General features: G+C 72.2%; 1 protein-coding gene across 1 annotated transcript; it reads right to left on the bottom strand.

Moving 5' to 3' along the window:
• Nucleotides 1-2,091: 2,091 nt before the first annotated feature.
• LOC135311437 (alanine aminotransferase 2-like) lies at nt 2,092-13,185 on the bottom strand (the record flags this gene model as incomplete). The annotated part of the gene is made up of 9 exons (XM_064440573.1): nt 13,157-13,185; nt 10,984-11,161; nt 7,759-7,848; nt 7,541-7,649; nt 7,291-7,421; nt 5,331-5,574; nt 3,027-3,106; nt 2,806-2,942; nt 2,092-2,276 (listed from the first exon to the last, which is right to left on the bottom strand). Coding segments are annotated over exons 1-9 (1,168 nt in total), but the record flags the coding sequence as incomplete, so codon positions are not given.
• Between the last annotated feature and the right edge of the window lie 219 nt (nt 13,186-13,404).

Genomic DNA, 13,404 nt, shown 5'->3' with positions numbered 1-13,404 from the left:
CATCCCCATCCTATGTCATCCCATCCCCATCCATCCCATCCCATCCCCATCCCCATCCCCATCCCCATCCCCATCCCCATCCCCATCCCCATCCCATCCCCATCCCCATCCCCATCCCCAACCCATCCCCATCCCCATCCCCATCCCCACCCCCATCCCCATCCCATCCCACCCATCCATCCCCAACCCCATCCCCATCCCCACCCATCCATCCCCATCCCATCCCCATCCCCATCCCACCCCATCCCCATCCCCATCCCCATCCCCATCCCCAACCCCATCCCCATCCCCAACCCATCCCATCCCCAACCCATCCCATCCATCCCAACCCCATCCCCACCCCATCCCCACCCCATCCCCATCCCCAACCCCATCCCAACCCCATCCCCATCCCCATCCCCATCCCCATCCCCATCCCCATCCCCAACCCCACCCCATCCCCACCCCATCCCCAACCCCATCCCCATCCCCATCCCCATCCCATCCCCATCCCATCCCCATCCCCACCCCATCCCCATCCCCACCCATCCCCATCCCCATCCCCATCCCCATCCCCATCCCCATCCCCATCCCCATCCCATCCCCATCCCCATCCCCATCCCATCCCCCATCCCCATCCCCAACCCCATCCCCATCCCCATCCCCATCACCCATCCCCATCCCAACCCCATCCCATCCCCATCCCCATCCCCATCCCATCCCATCCCATCCCCATCCCATCCCCATCCCCATCCCCATCCCATCCCCATCCCCTCCCATCCCCATCCCATCCCCCATCCCCATCCCCATCCCCATCCCCATCCCCACCCATCCCCATCCCATCCCCATCCCCATCCCCATCCCCATCCCCATCCCTCCCCATCCCCATCCCCCCATCCCATCCCCATCCCCATCCCCATCCCATCCCCATCCCCATCCCCATCCCCATCCCCATCCCCATCCCATCCCCATCCCCATCCCCATCCCCATCCCATCCCCATCCCCATCCCCATCCCCATCCCCATCCCATCCATCCCCATCCCCATCCCCCATCCCCATCCCATCCCCATCCCCATCCCATCCCATCCCCATCCCCATCCCCATCCCCATCCCCACCCCATCCCCATCCCCCCATCCCCATCCCATCCCCATCCCATCCCCATCCCCATCCATCCCCATCCCATCCCCATCCCCATCCCCATCCCATCCCCATCCCCATCCCCATCCCATCCCCATCCCCATCCCCATCCCATCCCATCCCCATCCCCATCCCCATCCCATCCCCATCCCATCCCCATCCCCATCCCATCCCATCCCCATCCCCATCCCCATCCCATCCCCATCCCCATCCCCATCCCATCCCCATCCCTCCCATCCCCATCCCCATCCCCATCCCCATCCCCATCCCCATCCCCATCCCATCCCCATCCCATCCCCATCCCCATCCCATCCCCATCCCCATCCCCATCCCCATCCCCATCCCCATCCCCATCCCCATCCCCATCCCCATCCCATCCATCCCATCCCCATCCCCATCCCCATCCCCATCCCATCCATCCCCATCCCATCCCCATCCCATCCCCATCCCCATCCCCATCCCATCCCCATCCCCATCCCATCCCCATCCCCATCCCCATCCCCATCCCCATCCCCATCCCCATCCCCATCCCCATCCCATCCCCATCCCCATCCCCATCCCCATCCCCATCCCCATCCCATCCCCATCCCCATCCCCATCCCATCCCCATCCCATCCCCATCCCCATCCCCATCCCCATCCCCATCCCCATCCCATCCCCATCCCCATCCCATCCCCATCCCCTCCCCATCCCCATCCCCATCCCCATCCCATCCCCATCCCATCCCCATCCCCTCCCCATCCCCATCCCCATCCCCATCCCCATCCCCATCCCCATCCCATCCCCATCCCCATCCCCATCCCCATCCCCATCCCCATCCCATCCCCATCCCCATCCCCATCCCCATCCCCATCCCCATCCCCATCCCCATCCCCATCCCATCCCATCCCCATCCCCATCCCCATCCCATCCCCATCCCATCCCCATCCCATCCCCATCCCCATCCCACCCCCATCCCCCCCATCCCCCCGCACCCCCCCGTACCGCCATGAACAGCTCATAGGACGGCTCTCCGGGCTGGGGGGGGGCCACGACGGCGTCCAGGAGGATCTGCCCGGGGACGGGGGGGCAGAGCCGCACCGACACCAGTTTGGCCAGCTGCTGCTGCACCTCGGGATCCATGTTCACCACCTCCACGTACCCGCTGCGGAACCCGCACCTGCCGCGGGGCACCCATGGGTGCTGCCATCACCAGGCACGGCACCCAGGGGGCGGTGGGCCCCCACCTCCCCACCCATGGCACCCACGGGGTGGTGGGCCCCCACCTCCCCACCCATGGCACCCACGGGGCGGTGGGCCCCCACCTCCCCACCCATGGCACCCACGGGGCGGTGGGCCCCCACCTCCCCACCCATGGCACCCAGGGGGCGGTGGGCCCCCACCTCCCCACCCATGGCACCCACGGGGCGGTGGATCCCCACCTTCCCACCCATGGCACCCACGGGGTGGTGGGCCCCCACCTCCCCACCCATGGCACCCAGGGGGCGGTGGGCCCCCACCTCCCCACCCATGGCACCCAGGGGGCGGTGGGCCCCCACCTCCCCACCCATGGCACCCAGGGGGCGGTGGGCCCCCACCTCCCCACCCATGGCACCCATGGGGCGGTGGGCCCCCACCTCCCCACCCATGGCACCCAGGGGGCGGTGGGCCCCCACCTCCCCACCCATGGCACCCACAGCGGGACTCACTCGCCCATGAAGCCCTTGGAGACGGAGTGGAAGGAGGCCAGCTCCACCGCCTCCGAGTAGGGCGGCCCCATCTCGAACAGCACCTTCTTGAAGGAGTGGAAGGCCGAGCCCTCGGCGTAGATGTTGTCCTGGTACACCTTGATTGACGCCACAACGTCACCCCAGGGTCCCCCCACCCCGGGGATGGGGGGGGTGGGGGCACCCCGGCGGGTCCCGCTCACCTCGTCGGCCATGAGGAAGAGTTTCTCCTCAAAGGCGAACTTGATGACGTCCTCGATGCACTGCCGGCTCTGCACCTGGCCTGGGCGGGGCGGCGCCGGGTGGGTTTCGGGGGGCACCCAGACCCGGCACCGGCTGGGTTTTGGGGGTCTCAGCACTAGTAGAGCCCTGGGGGTCTCAACCCCAGCCCTGGTGGTGCCAGTCCCGGTCCCAGTCCCAGCAGGGAACTGGGTTCCCAGCACCAACCCCAGGGTCCCAGCTCCTGTCTTAGGGTCCCAGCCCAGTCTTGGAGGTCCCAGTCCAGCCTCAGGGTCCCAGTCCAGCCTTAGGGGCCCAGCCCAGGGGTCCCAGCCCAGCCCAGGGGTCCCAGCCCAGTCTTGGAGGTCCCAGTCCAGCCACAGGGTCCCAGTCCAGCCACAGGGTCCCAGTCCAGCTTAGGGGCCCAGCCCAGCGGTCCCAGCCCAGCCCAGGGGTCCCAGCCCAGTCTTGGAGGTCCCAGTCCGGCCTCAGGGTCCCAGTCCAGCCTTAGGGGCCCGGCCCCGTGGTCCCAGCCCAGCCCAGGGGTCCCAGCCCAGTCTTGGAGGTCCCAGTCCAGCCTCAGGGTCCCAGTCCAACCTTAGGGGCCCGGCCCAGCGGTCCCAGCCCAGCCCAGGGGTCCCAGCCCAGTCTTGGAGGTCCCAGTCCAGCCTCAGGGTCCCAGTCCAACCTTAGGGGCCCGGCCCAGCGGTCCCAGCCCAGCCCAGGGGTCCCAGCCCAGTCTTGGAGGTCCCAGTCCAGCCTCAGGGTCCCAGTCCAACCTTAGGGGCCCGGCCCAGCGGTCCCAGCCCAGCCCAGGGGTCCCAGCCCAGTCTTGGAGGTCCCAGTCCAGCCTCAGGGTCCCAGTCCAACCTTAGGGGCCCAGCCCAGGGGTCCCAGCCCAGCCCAGGGGTCCCAGCCCAGTCTTGGAGGTCCCAGTCCAGCCTCAGGGGCCCAGTCCAGCCTTAGGGGCCCAGCCCAGGGGTCCCAGTCCAGCCAGAGGGTCCCAGCCCAGTTTAGGGGTCCCAGTCCAGTTGCGGGTGTCCCAGTGCAGTTTGTGGGTCTCACTCCAACTACAGGGACCCAGTCCAGCCCCAGGGGCCCAGTCCAGACTTGGGGTCTCAGCCCCAGTGTAGGGGTCACAGGCCAGTCCCAGAGTCCTAGGCCCGGCCCAGCCCAGGGGTCCCAGCCCCAGCCCTGGTAGTGCCAGTCCTTGGCCCAGTCCCAGCAGGGAACTGGGGTCCCAGCACCAACCCTGGGGTTCCAGCCCAGCCCAGGGGTCTCAGACCCAGTGTTGGGGTCACAGCCCAGTCTGAGAGTCCTAGGTCCAGCCTAAATGTCCCAACCCCAGCCTAGAGGTCCCAGTCAAGTCTTGAGGTCCCAGTCCGGCCTTGGGGTCCCATCCCAGTCTTGGGGTCTCAGACCCAGTGTTGGGGTCACATCCCAGTCCCAAAGTCCTAGGCCCAGCCCAGGGGTCCCAACCCCAGCCTAGAGGTCCCAAAACCAGCCTAGAGCTCCCAGCCCAGCATAGAGGTCCCAGACCCAGCCCACAGAGGTCCCAGCCTAACCCAGTGATCCCAGACCCAGACCAGAGGTCCCAGACCCAGCCCAGAGTCCCAGCCTAGCCCAGGGGTCCCACAACCAGCCTAGGGGTCCCAGCCCAGCATAGAGGTCCCAGACTCAGCCCATCGGTCCCAGACCCAGCCTAGAGCTCCCAGACCCAGCCCAGAGGTCCTAGACCCTGCCCAGGGTCCCAGCCCAGCACATGGGTCCCAGACCCAGCCCAGAGGTCCCAGCCTAGCCCAGGGGTCCCACACCCACCCTAGAGCTCCCAGCCCATCCCAGAGGTCCCAGCCCAGAGCTCCCAGTCCAGGGTTCCCAGCCCAGCCCAGGAGTCCCAGCCCAGTCCAGAGGTGCCCAGCCCCAGCCTAGGGGTCCCAGCCCCAGCCTAGGGGTCCCAGCCCCAGCCTAGGGGTCCCAGATCCAGCCTAGAGGTCCCAGCCCAGGGGTCCCAGCTGCAGCCTAGGGGTCCCAGCCCCAGCCTAGAGGTCCCAGCCCCAGCCTAGGGGTCCCAGCCCCAGCCTAGAGGTCCCAGCCGCAGCCTAGGGGTCCCAGCCCCAGCGTAGAGGTCCCAGCCTAGGGGTCCCAGCCCCAGCCTAGAGGTCCCAGATCCAGCCTAGAGGTCCCAGCCCAGGGGTCCCAGCTGCAGCCTAGGGGTCCCAGCTGCAGCCTAGGGGTCCCAGCCCCAGCCTAGAGGTCCCAGCCCCAGGCCGGGGGTCCCAGGCCGGTACCGGTGGGGTTGCCGGGGTTGATGATGCAGAGGACGCGGGGGCAGCAGTGGCGGCGCCCCTCGGCCAGCGCCCGCCGCAGCTCGGCCACGTCCAGCGCCCAGCAGTGCTCCTCGTCCAGGTAGTAGTTGAGCTGGACGGCGCTGAGCTCGGCGATGGCCGCCGAGTAGAGGGGGTACTGCGGGATGGGGATCAGCACCCCCGTGCGCGACCCCCCCGAACCCGAGACCAGCAGCTTCAGGATGCTCTGGGGGAGGGGAGAGGGGCGGCGTGGGCACGGGGGCGGCGAGGGGACGGGGGCGGTGTGGGGACAGGGAGGGGACGGGGACAGTGTGGGGATGGGAATGGTGTGGGGACAGGGAGGGGATGGGGACGGTGTGGGGATGGGAATGGTGTGGGGACAGGGAGGGGACAGGGACGGTGTGGGGGGACGGTGTGGGGATGGGAATGGTGTGGGGACAGGGAGGGGATGGGGACGGTGTGGGGATGGGAATGGTGTGGGGAGAGGGACGGGACGGGGACAGTGTGGGGATGGGAATGGTGTGGGGACAGGGAGGGGACAGGGACGGTGTGGGGGGACGGTGTGGGGATGGGAATGGTGTGGGGACAGGGAGGGGACAGGGACAGTGTGGGGGGACGGTGTGGGGATGGGAATGGTGTGGGGACAGGGAGGGGACAGGGACAGTGTGGGGGGACGGTGTGGGGATGGGAATGGTGTGGGGACAGGGAGGGGACGGGGACGGTGTGGGGATGGGAATGGTGTGGGGACAGGGAGGGGACGGGGACGGTGTGGGGACAGGGAGGGGACGGGGACGGTGTGGGGACAGGGAGGGGACGGGGACGGTGTGGGGATGGGAATGGTGTGGGGACAGGGAGGGGACAGGGACGGTGTGGGGGGACGGTGTGGGGATGGGAATGGTGTGGGGACAGGGAGGGGACAGGGACAGTGTGGGGGGACGGTGTGGGGATGGGAATGGTGTGGGGACAGGGAGGGGACAGGGACAGTGTGGGGGGACGGTGTGGGGATGGGAATGGTGTGGGGACAGGGAGGGGACGGGGACGGTGTGGGGATGGGAATGGTGTGGGGACAGGGAGGGGACGGGGACGGTGTGGGGACAGGGAGGGGACGGGGACGGTGTGGGGATGGGAATGGTGTGGGGACAGGGAGGGGACAGGGACGGTGTGGGGGGACGGTGTGGGGATGGGAATGGTGTGGGGACAGGGAGGGGACAGGGACAGTGTGGGGGGACGGTGTGGGGATGGGAATGGTGTGGGGACAGGGAGGGGACAGGGACAGTGTGGGGACAAGGACGGTGAGGGGACAGGGACAGTGAGGGGAGAGGGAGGGGACAGGGACAGTGTGGGCACCGGGACGGTGTGGGGAGAGGGACGGTGTGGGGACAGGGACGGCGAGGGGACAGGGAGGGGACAGGGATGGCGAGGGGACAGGGACGGTGTGGGGATGGGAATGGTGAGGGGACAAGAAAGGACAGGGATGGTGTGAGGGGACAGGGATGTCGAGGGGACAGGGAGGGGACAGTGACGGTGTGGGGACAGTGTGTGGGGACGGTGACTGTGTGGAGACTGGGACACTTTGGGGACAGTGACAGTGTGGGGACAGGGACAAGGGAGGGGACAGGGACGGAGAGGGGACGGGGAGGGTGTGGGGACGGGGACAGTTTGGGGACAGGGACGTTGCGGGAAGAGCCGCGTCCCGGCCGCGCTGGGGGCAGGGTGCTGGCACGGGCCCCGCCGAGGCGTGGGGCCACCGAGGAGGCGCTGGGGACAGCGGGGACACACCGTCCCCAGCGCCAACCCCCAAACCTTGGCACTGCCCGGCCCCCGGGGCCGGCGCCAACCCCGGCACAAAGGTCCCTTTGTGGGCACCCGCCGTGGGAACGGCCGGCGGGTGGCACCCAGCCCGGGGACGGGGTGACATTACGGATGGCTCGTGTCCCCGTACCACGATGGCATCGCTGGCCCCGGTGGAGAGGAAAATGTCCTGGGGTTTGGCGGGGACGCCGTCGCGGCGCTGGAGGAAACGTGCCACGTCCTGCCGCACCAGCTCGATGCCGGGGCTGGCGCTGTAGGCACCTGGCAGAGGGGACACGGAGGGGCGGGGAGGGTCCGGGAGGTGACACGGGGTGGGTCTGAGAGGTGACACGGGATGGGGTCCGGGAGGTGTCGCGTCCCGTCCCGGTGCGGTCACTCACCGGCGCTCTGCCCGCCGCAGGCTGCCAGCAACCGGCGGGCCCGATCCTTGGCGTCCTCCGGGATGGAGGGTTCGGTCAGCAGCTCCGGGTACAGGCACAGGGCTGTCACCTGCGGGGACACACACACACACACACACCCCCGAGGACTGTGTCCCCGCCCGGACACCTGGGTGTCCCGTCATCGTGTCCCCCCCCCGTTGTCACCCGCCCCGTGGTACCTGGCGGAGGAAGGTGATGGGTTTCTGCCCCATGGCGTGGGCATCGCCGATGTTCGCCTTGATCACCTCGGTGAAGGGTTTGGGGACGCCCTGCAGGGACAGGGGACGGGGACAGGGGACAGGGGATAGGGGTCAGGGGATGGGGACAGGGGACGGGGACAGGGGACAGGGGACGGGGACAGGGGACGGGGACAGGGGACAGGGATGGGGACAGGGGATGGGGTCAGGGGATGGGGACAGGGACAGGGGACAGGGAACGGGGACAGGGGACGGGGACAGGGGACAGGGGACGGGGACAGGGGATGGGGGTCAGAGGACAGGGATGGGGACAGGGGACGGGGACAGGGGATGGGGGTCAGAGGACAGGGATGGGGACAGGGGACGGGGACAGGGGATGGGGATGGGGACAGGGGACGGGGACAGGGGATGGGGGTCAGAGGACAGGGATGGGGACAGGGGACGGGGACAGGGGATGGGGATGGGGACAGGGGACGGGGACAGGGGATGGGGGTCAGAGGACAGGGATGGGGACAGGGGACGGGGACAGGGGATGGGGGTCAGAGGACAGGGATGGGGACAGGGGACGGGGACAGGGGATGGGGGTCAGAGGACAGGGATGGGGACAGGGGACGGGGACAGGGGATGGGGATGGGGACAGGGGACGGGGACAGGGGATGGGGGTCAGAGGACAGGGATGGGGACAGGGGACGGGGACAGGGATGGGGATGGGGACAGGGGACAGGGATGGTGACAAGGGACAAGGGACAGGGACAGGGATGGAGACAGGGATGGCGAGGGGGACAGGGAGGGGGACAGGGATAGGGATGGGGATGGGGACAAGGACAGGGACAAGGACGGGGACGAGGATGGGGACGGGGGGAGGGGCACAGGGACAGGGATGGTGACAGGGTCGGGGACGGGGACAGGGACAGGGGTCAGGATCCAGACCCCCCCTCCTGGGGGTGGCACCACCAGCGAGGTGACCCCAGGTCCCAGCATCACCCCACAGTCCCCTGTCTGGGGTGGGGAGGGGTGGCTGGGGCACGGGGACACTGGGGACACTGGGGACACTGGGGGCAGGGGGACACCGGGGAGGGCTGGGGGACAGAGACCCCAGGGAACAGTGGGGGCATGGGGACACCGGGGACACTGGGACGGGGGGACCTTGGGGACAGAGGCCGCGGAGGTGTCCCCAACCCCCGGCCGGGTCCCCAGCCCCGGACTTTGGCCGCCTCCACCGGAGGCCGGACTCTGCCCTCGGCTGGCACCGCCTGCAGCTGGCACCCCCTGGCACCCCAACACCCCCCGGCACCCCCCGGCACCCCAACACCCCCCGGCACCCCCCGGCACCCCAACACCCCCTGGCACCCCAACACCCCCCGGCACCCCCCGGCACCCCAACACCCCCCGGCACCCCAACACCCCCCGGCACCCCCCGGCACCCCAACACCCCCCGGCACCCCAACACCCCCCCGGCACCCCCCGGCACCCCAACACCCCCCGGCACCCCAACACCCCCCGGCACCCCCCGGCACCCCAACACCCCCCCGGCACCCCAACACCCCCCCAGCACCCCAACACTCCCCGGCACCCCCTGGCACCCCAACACCCGACCCCGGCACCCCAACACCCCCCGGCACCCCAACACCCCCCCGGCACCCCCCGGCACCCCAACACCCCCCCAGCACCCCAACACTCCCCGGCACCCCAACACCCCCCCAGCAACCCAACACCTCCCCGGCACCCCCTGGCACCCCAACACCCGACCCCGGCACCCCAACACCCCCCGGCACCCCCCGGCACCCCAACACCCCCCGCCACCCCAACACCCGACCCCGGCACCCCAACACCCCCCCGGCACCCCCTGGCACCCCAACAGCCCCCTGACACCCCAACACCCCCCCGGCACCCCCCACCCACTGCCACCGCTGTCACCCCCCGGCCATGGGGGGGGCGGGGCACAGAGCGGGCACGCGCGGGGGGGGGTGGGTGCGGGGGGGGGGGGTGCAGGGGAGCAGCACCCACAGGGGGTGCGGGGGTGGGGGAGGGGGGATGCCACGCCCCGAGTGAGCCGGGCCCCGCCCCCCCAGGCAGCACCCAAGGGTGCCCAGGGCCCGGCGCCAGGAACAGGGAGTGCCGGGGCGGGGGCGGGCTGGCACCCTGCCGCCGCGGGGGGAGGGGGCCTGGGGGACCCCCACATCCAGAGGGGGCACCCCCACATCCAGGGGACACCCCCCCCGCATGGGACACCCCCGGTCCCGCTCCCGCGGCGGCCGTGGGAAGGTGCCCAGGTGGGTGCAGGGACGGGGGGGGGGGGGGGCGGGGCCCGATCCTGCACCCCGATAACCGGAGCGGGGCCCGATCCTGCAGGTGGGGGTGGAGGGGACGGGCAGAGGTCTCTGTTGGGGTGCCCCGAAGTTTGGGGGGGGGGGGTTCCCTGGGGGGGGTGACAAGGGACAGGGCGGGGGGGGAGCGGGGGGGGTGCCCTGGGTCTGAGGGTGCCAGAGGTGGGGGTGCTTGTTGGGGGGGGGTGTGCCATGGGGTGGGGGGTGCTGGGTTTTGGGGTGTTGGGTTTGGGGGTGCCAAGCATAGGGTCCTTCTGTCTGGGGGGCCCGGGGAGAGGGTCTCTGGTCTGGGGGTGCCCAGGGATGGGGTGCCGGGTTTGGGGGTGCCCGGTCACGGGGGCACCCAGCCGGAGGATGCCAGGTCTGGGGGTGCCCGGGGGTGGGGGTGCCGTGTCCGGGGGTGCTCAGAAGTGGGGGTGCCGAGACTGGGGGTGCCCAGGGGTGCTCAGAAGTGGGGGTGCCGGGTCCGGGGGTGCCCGAGGGGTGGGGTGGCAGGTCTAGGGGTGCCCAGGGGCGGGATCCCCGGGTCCGGGGGTGCCCGGCGGTAGGGTGCCGAGTCTGGGGGTGCCCGGGGGTGGGGGTGCCGTGTCCCGGGGTGCTCAGAAGTGGGGGTGCCTGGTCTGGGGGTGCTCAGGGGTGGGAAACGCGAGTCTGGGGGTGCCCGGGGGTGGGGGTGCCGTGTCCCGGGGTGCTCAGAAGTGGGGGTACCTGGTCTGGGGGTGCTCAGGGGTGGGAAACGCGAGTCTGGGGGTGCCCGGGGGTGGGGGGGGCCGGGTCCCGGGGTGCCCGAGGGGTGGGGTGGCAGGTCTGGGGGAGGGTGGGGGTGCCGAGTTCCGGGGTTCCCCTTCCCCGCCCCCCCCCCGGTTTGGGGGCGCGGTACCTGCCGCAGCTCCTGCTCCAGCTGGAGGGCGCGGGTGACGATGGGCCCCCGCACCGCGTACTCCACCCGCCGCACGGCCGGGTTCATCGTCCCGAGGGTCAGCACCGGCCCCCGGCCCCCCCCGGGGCCCGATCCCGCCGCCGCCGCCGCCGCCGCCATGGCCCGCCCGGCCGGGAGCCTGCGGGGCCGCAGCGCCCTCAGCGCCCGCATCGCTCCCCCCCCCCGGCCCCCTCCCCGCACCAACACCCCCGCCCCCGGGCTACCGGCTCCGCCACCGGACGGACGGACGGACACGCACCACCAACCCCCTACACACACGCACACCGGCACCGCCCCGGGCAACGGGCACCGGCACCGCCCCGGGAGCTGGGGGCAACGGGCACCGGGGGGGCAACGGGCACCGGGGGGGCACCGGGGGGGCAACGGGCACCGGGGGCAACGGGGGCAACGGGCACCGGGGGGGCAACGGGCACCGGGGGCACCGGGGGGGCAACGGGCACCGGGGGCAGGGGGGGCACCGGGGGGGCAACGGGCACCGGGGGCAACGGGGGGGCAACGGGCACCGGGGGCAACGGGGGCACCGGGGGGGCAACGGGCACCGGGGGGGCAACGGGCACCGGGGGTTAACGGGGGCACCGGGGGTTAACGGGGGGCAACGGGCACCGAGGGCAACGGGGGCATCGGGGGAGCACCGGGGGGGCAACGGGCACCGGGGGTTAACGGGGGGCAACGGGCACCGGGGGGAAAACGGGCACCGGGGGCAACGGGGGGGCACCGGGGGGGCAACGGGCACCGGGGGTTAACGGGGGGCAACAGGCACCGGGGGGGCAACGGGCACCGGGGGCAACGGGGGCAACGGGCACCGGGGGGGCAACGGGGGCACCGGGGGGCACCGGGGGGGCACCGGGGGTACCGGGGGCAACGGGGGGCAACGGGCACCGGGGGGGCAACAGGGGCACCGGGGGGCAACGGGCACCGGGGGGGCAACGGGCACCGGGGGCAACAGGGGCACCGGGGGGCAACGGGCACCGGGGGGCACCGGGGGTACCGGGGGGGCAACGGGCACCGGGGAGGAAACGGACAACGGGGGCACCGGAGGGGCACCAGGGGACAACGGATACCGGGGGGGGAACGGGCACCGGGGGGCGACGGGCACCAGCACTGGGCACCGGGGGCTGGACCGGGACCGGGCACGGAGCATCGGGTCCGGGCACTGAGTACCGGGACGGGGCACCGAGCACCAGGGGCTGACACCGGGACAGGGCACAGAGCACCGGGAGCGGCAGCGGGGGCTGGGACCGAGCGCCGAGACTGGGCACCGATCACTGGGACCGGCACCGGGACGGGGCACCGGGGGCTGGGACCGGCACCGGGACGGGGCACCGGGGGCTGGGACCGGCACCGGGACGGGGCACCGGGGGTTGGGACCGGCACCGGGACGGGGCACCGGGGGCTGGGACCGGCACCGGGACGGGGCACCGATCACTGGGACCGGCGCCGGGACGGGGCACCGGGGGCTGGGACCGGCACCGGGACGGGGCACCGGGGGCTGGGACCGGCACCGGGACGGGGCACCGATCACTGGGACCGGCACCGGGACGGGGCACCGGGGGCTGGGACCGGGCACCGGGACGGGGCACCGATCACTGGGACCGGCACCGGGACGGGGCACCGGGGGCTGGGACCGGGCACCGGGACGGGGCACCGGGGGCTGGGACCGGCACCGGGACGGGGCACCGGGGGCTGGGACCGAGAACCGGGCACGGACACCGGCGGTTGGCACCGGTACCGGGAGCTGACACCGGGCACCGACCCGGGCACCGGTACCGGGCACCGGCGCGGCCCCCGCCCGCAGCCCCCCACCCCCCCACCCCAGCCCCGGGAGCGGCCGGTGCCTCCGCGGGGTGTCCGGACACGGCTGGGGGGGGGGGGGGGGGGGCGGGGAGGGACGGGACACCGGGGGGACCCACAGCGGCCCCCGCGTGGGAGATGTGGGGCTGGGACCCACCGGGGGCGCCCTCCATGGGGGGGGGGGAACGGGACACGGACGGGGTGGGGGGGGACACGGACGGGGGACGCGACTGCCCCCCAGCCCCATAGCACCCCCCAACCCCCTAGACCCCCCTGCCCCACAGTCCCCCCCGCCCCACAACCACCCCCCCGCCCCACTGACCCGCGCTGCTTCATGGCCCCCCACTGCCCCGCAGCGCCCCCTGCCGGCCCCAACGACCACCTCGCGCAAGCTCCGCCCTCCGCACCGCCGCGGCCAATCAGTGCACAGAGCAACGGACGCTGGCCCCTCCCACCCAAAGCCGATTGGCTGTAGCTGCTTCTTCGGGGAGGGGCGGGGGGTAAACCGCCTCGCTGTGGGGCGCCCCATAGAAACCCCCTCGCTGTGGGACGCCCCGCTCCCCTCGCCCC

This window comes from Phalacrocorax carbo, unplaced genomic scaffold, assembly GCF_963921805.1.
Source record: "Phalacrocorax carbo unplaced genomic scaffold, bPhaCar2.1 SCAFFOLD_315, whole genome shotgun sequence".
Classification (NCBI taxonomy): Eukaryota; Metazoa; Chordata; class Aves; order Suliformes; family Phalacrocoracidae; genus Phalacrocorax; species Phalacrocorax carbo.
Note: the sequence above shows the minus strand (reverse complement) of the source record. Positions and strands in the feature narration are given on the sequence as shown.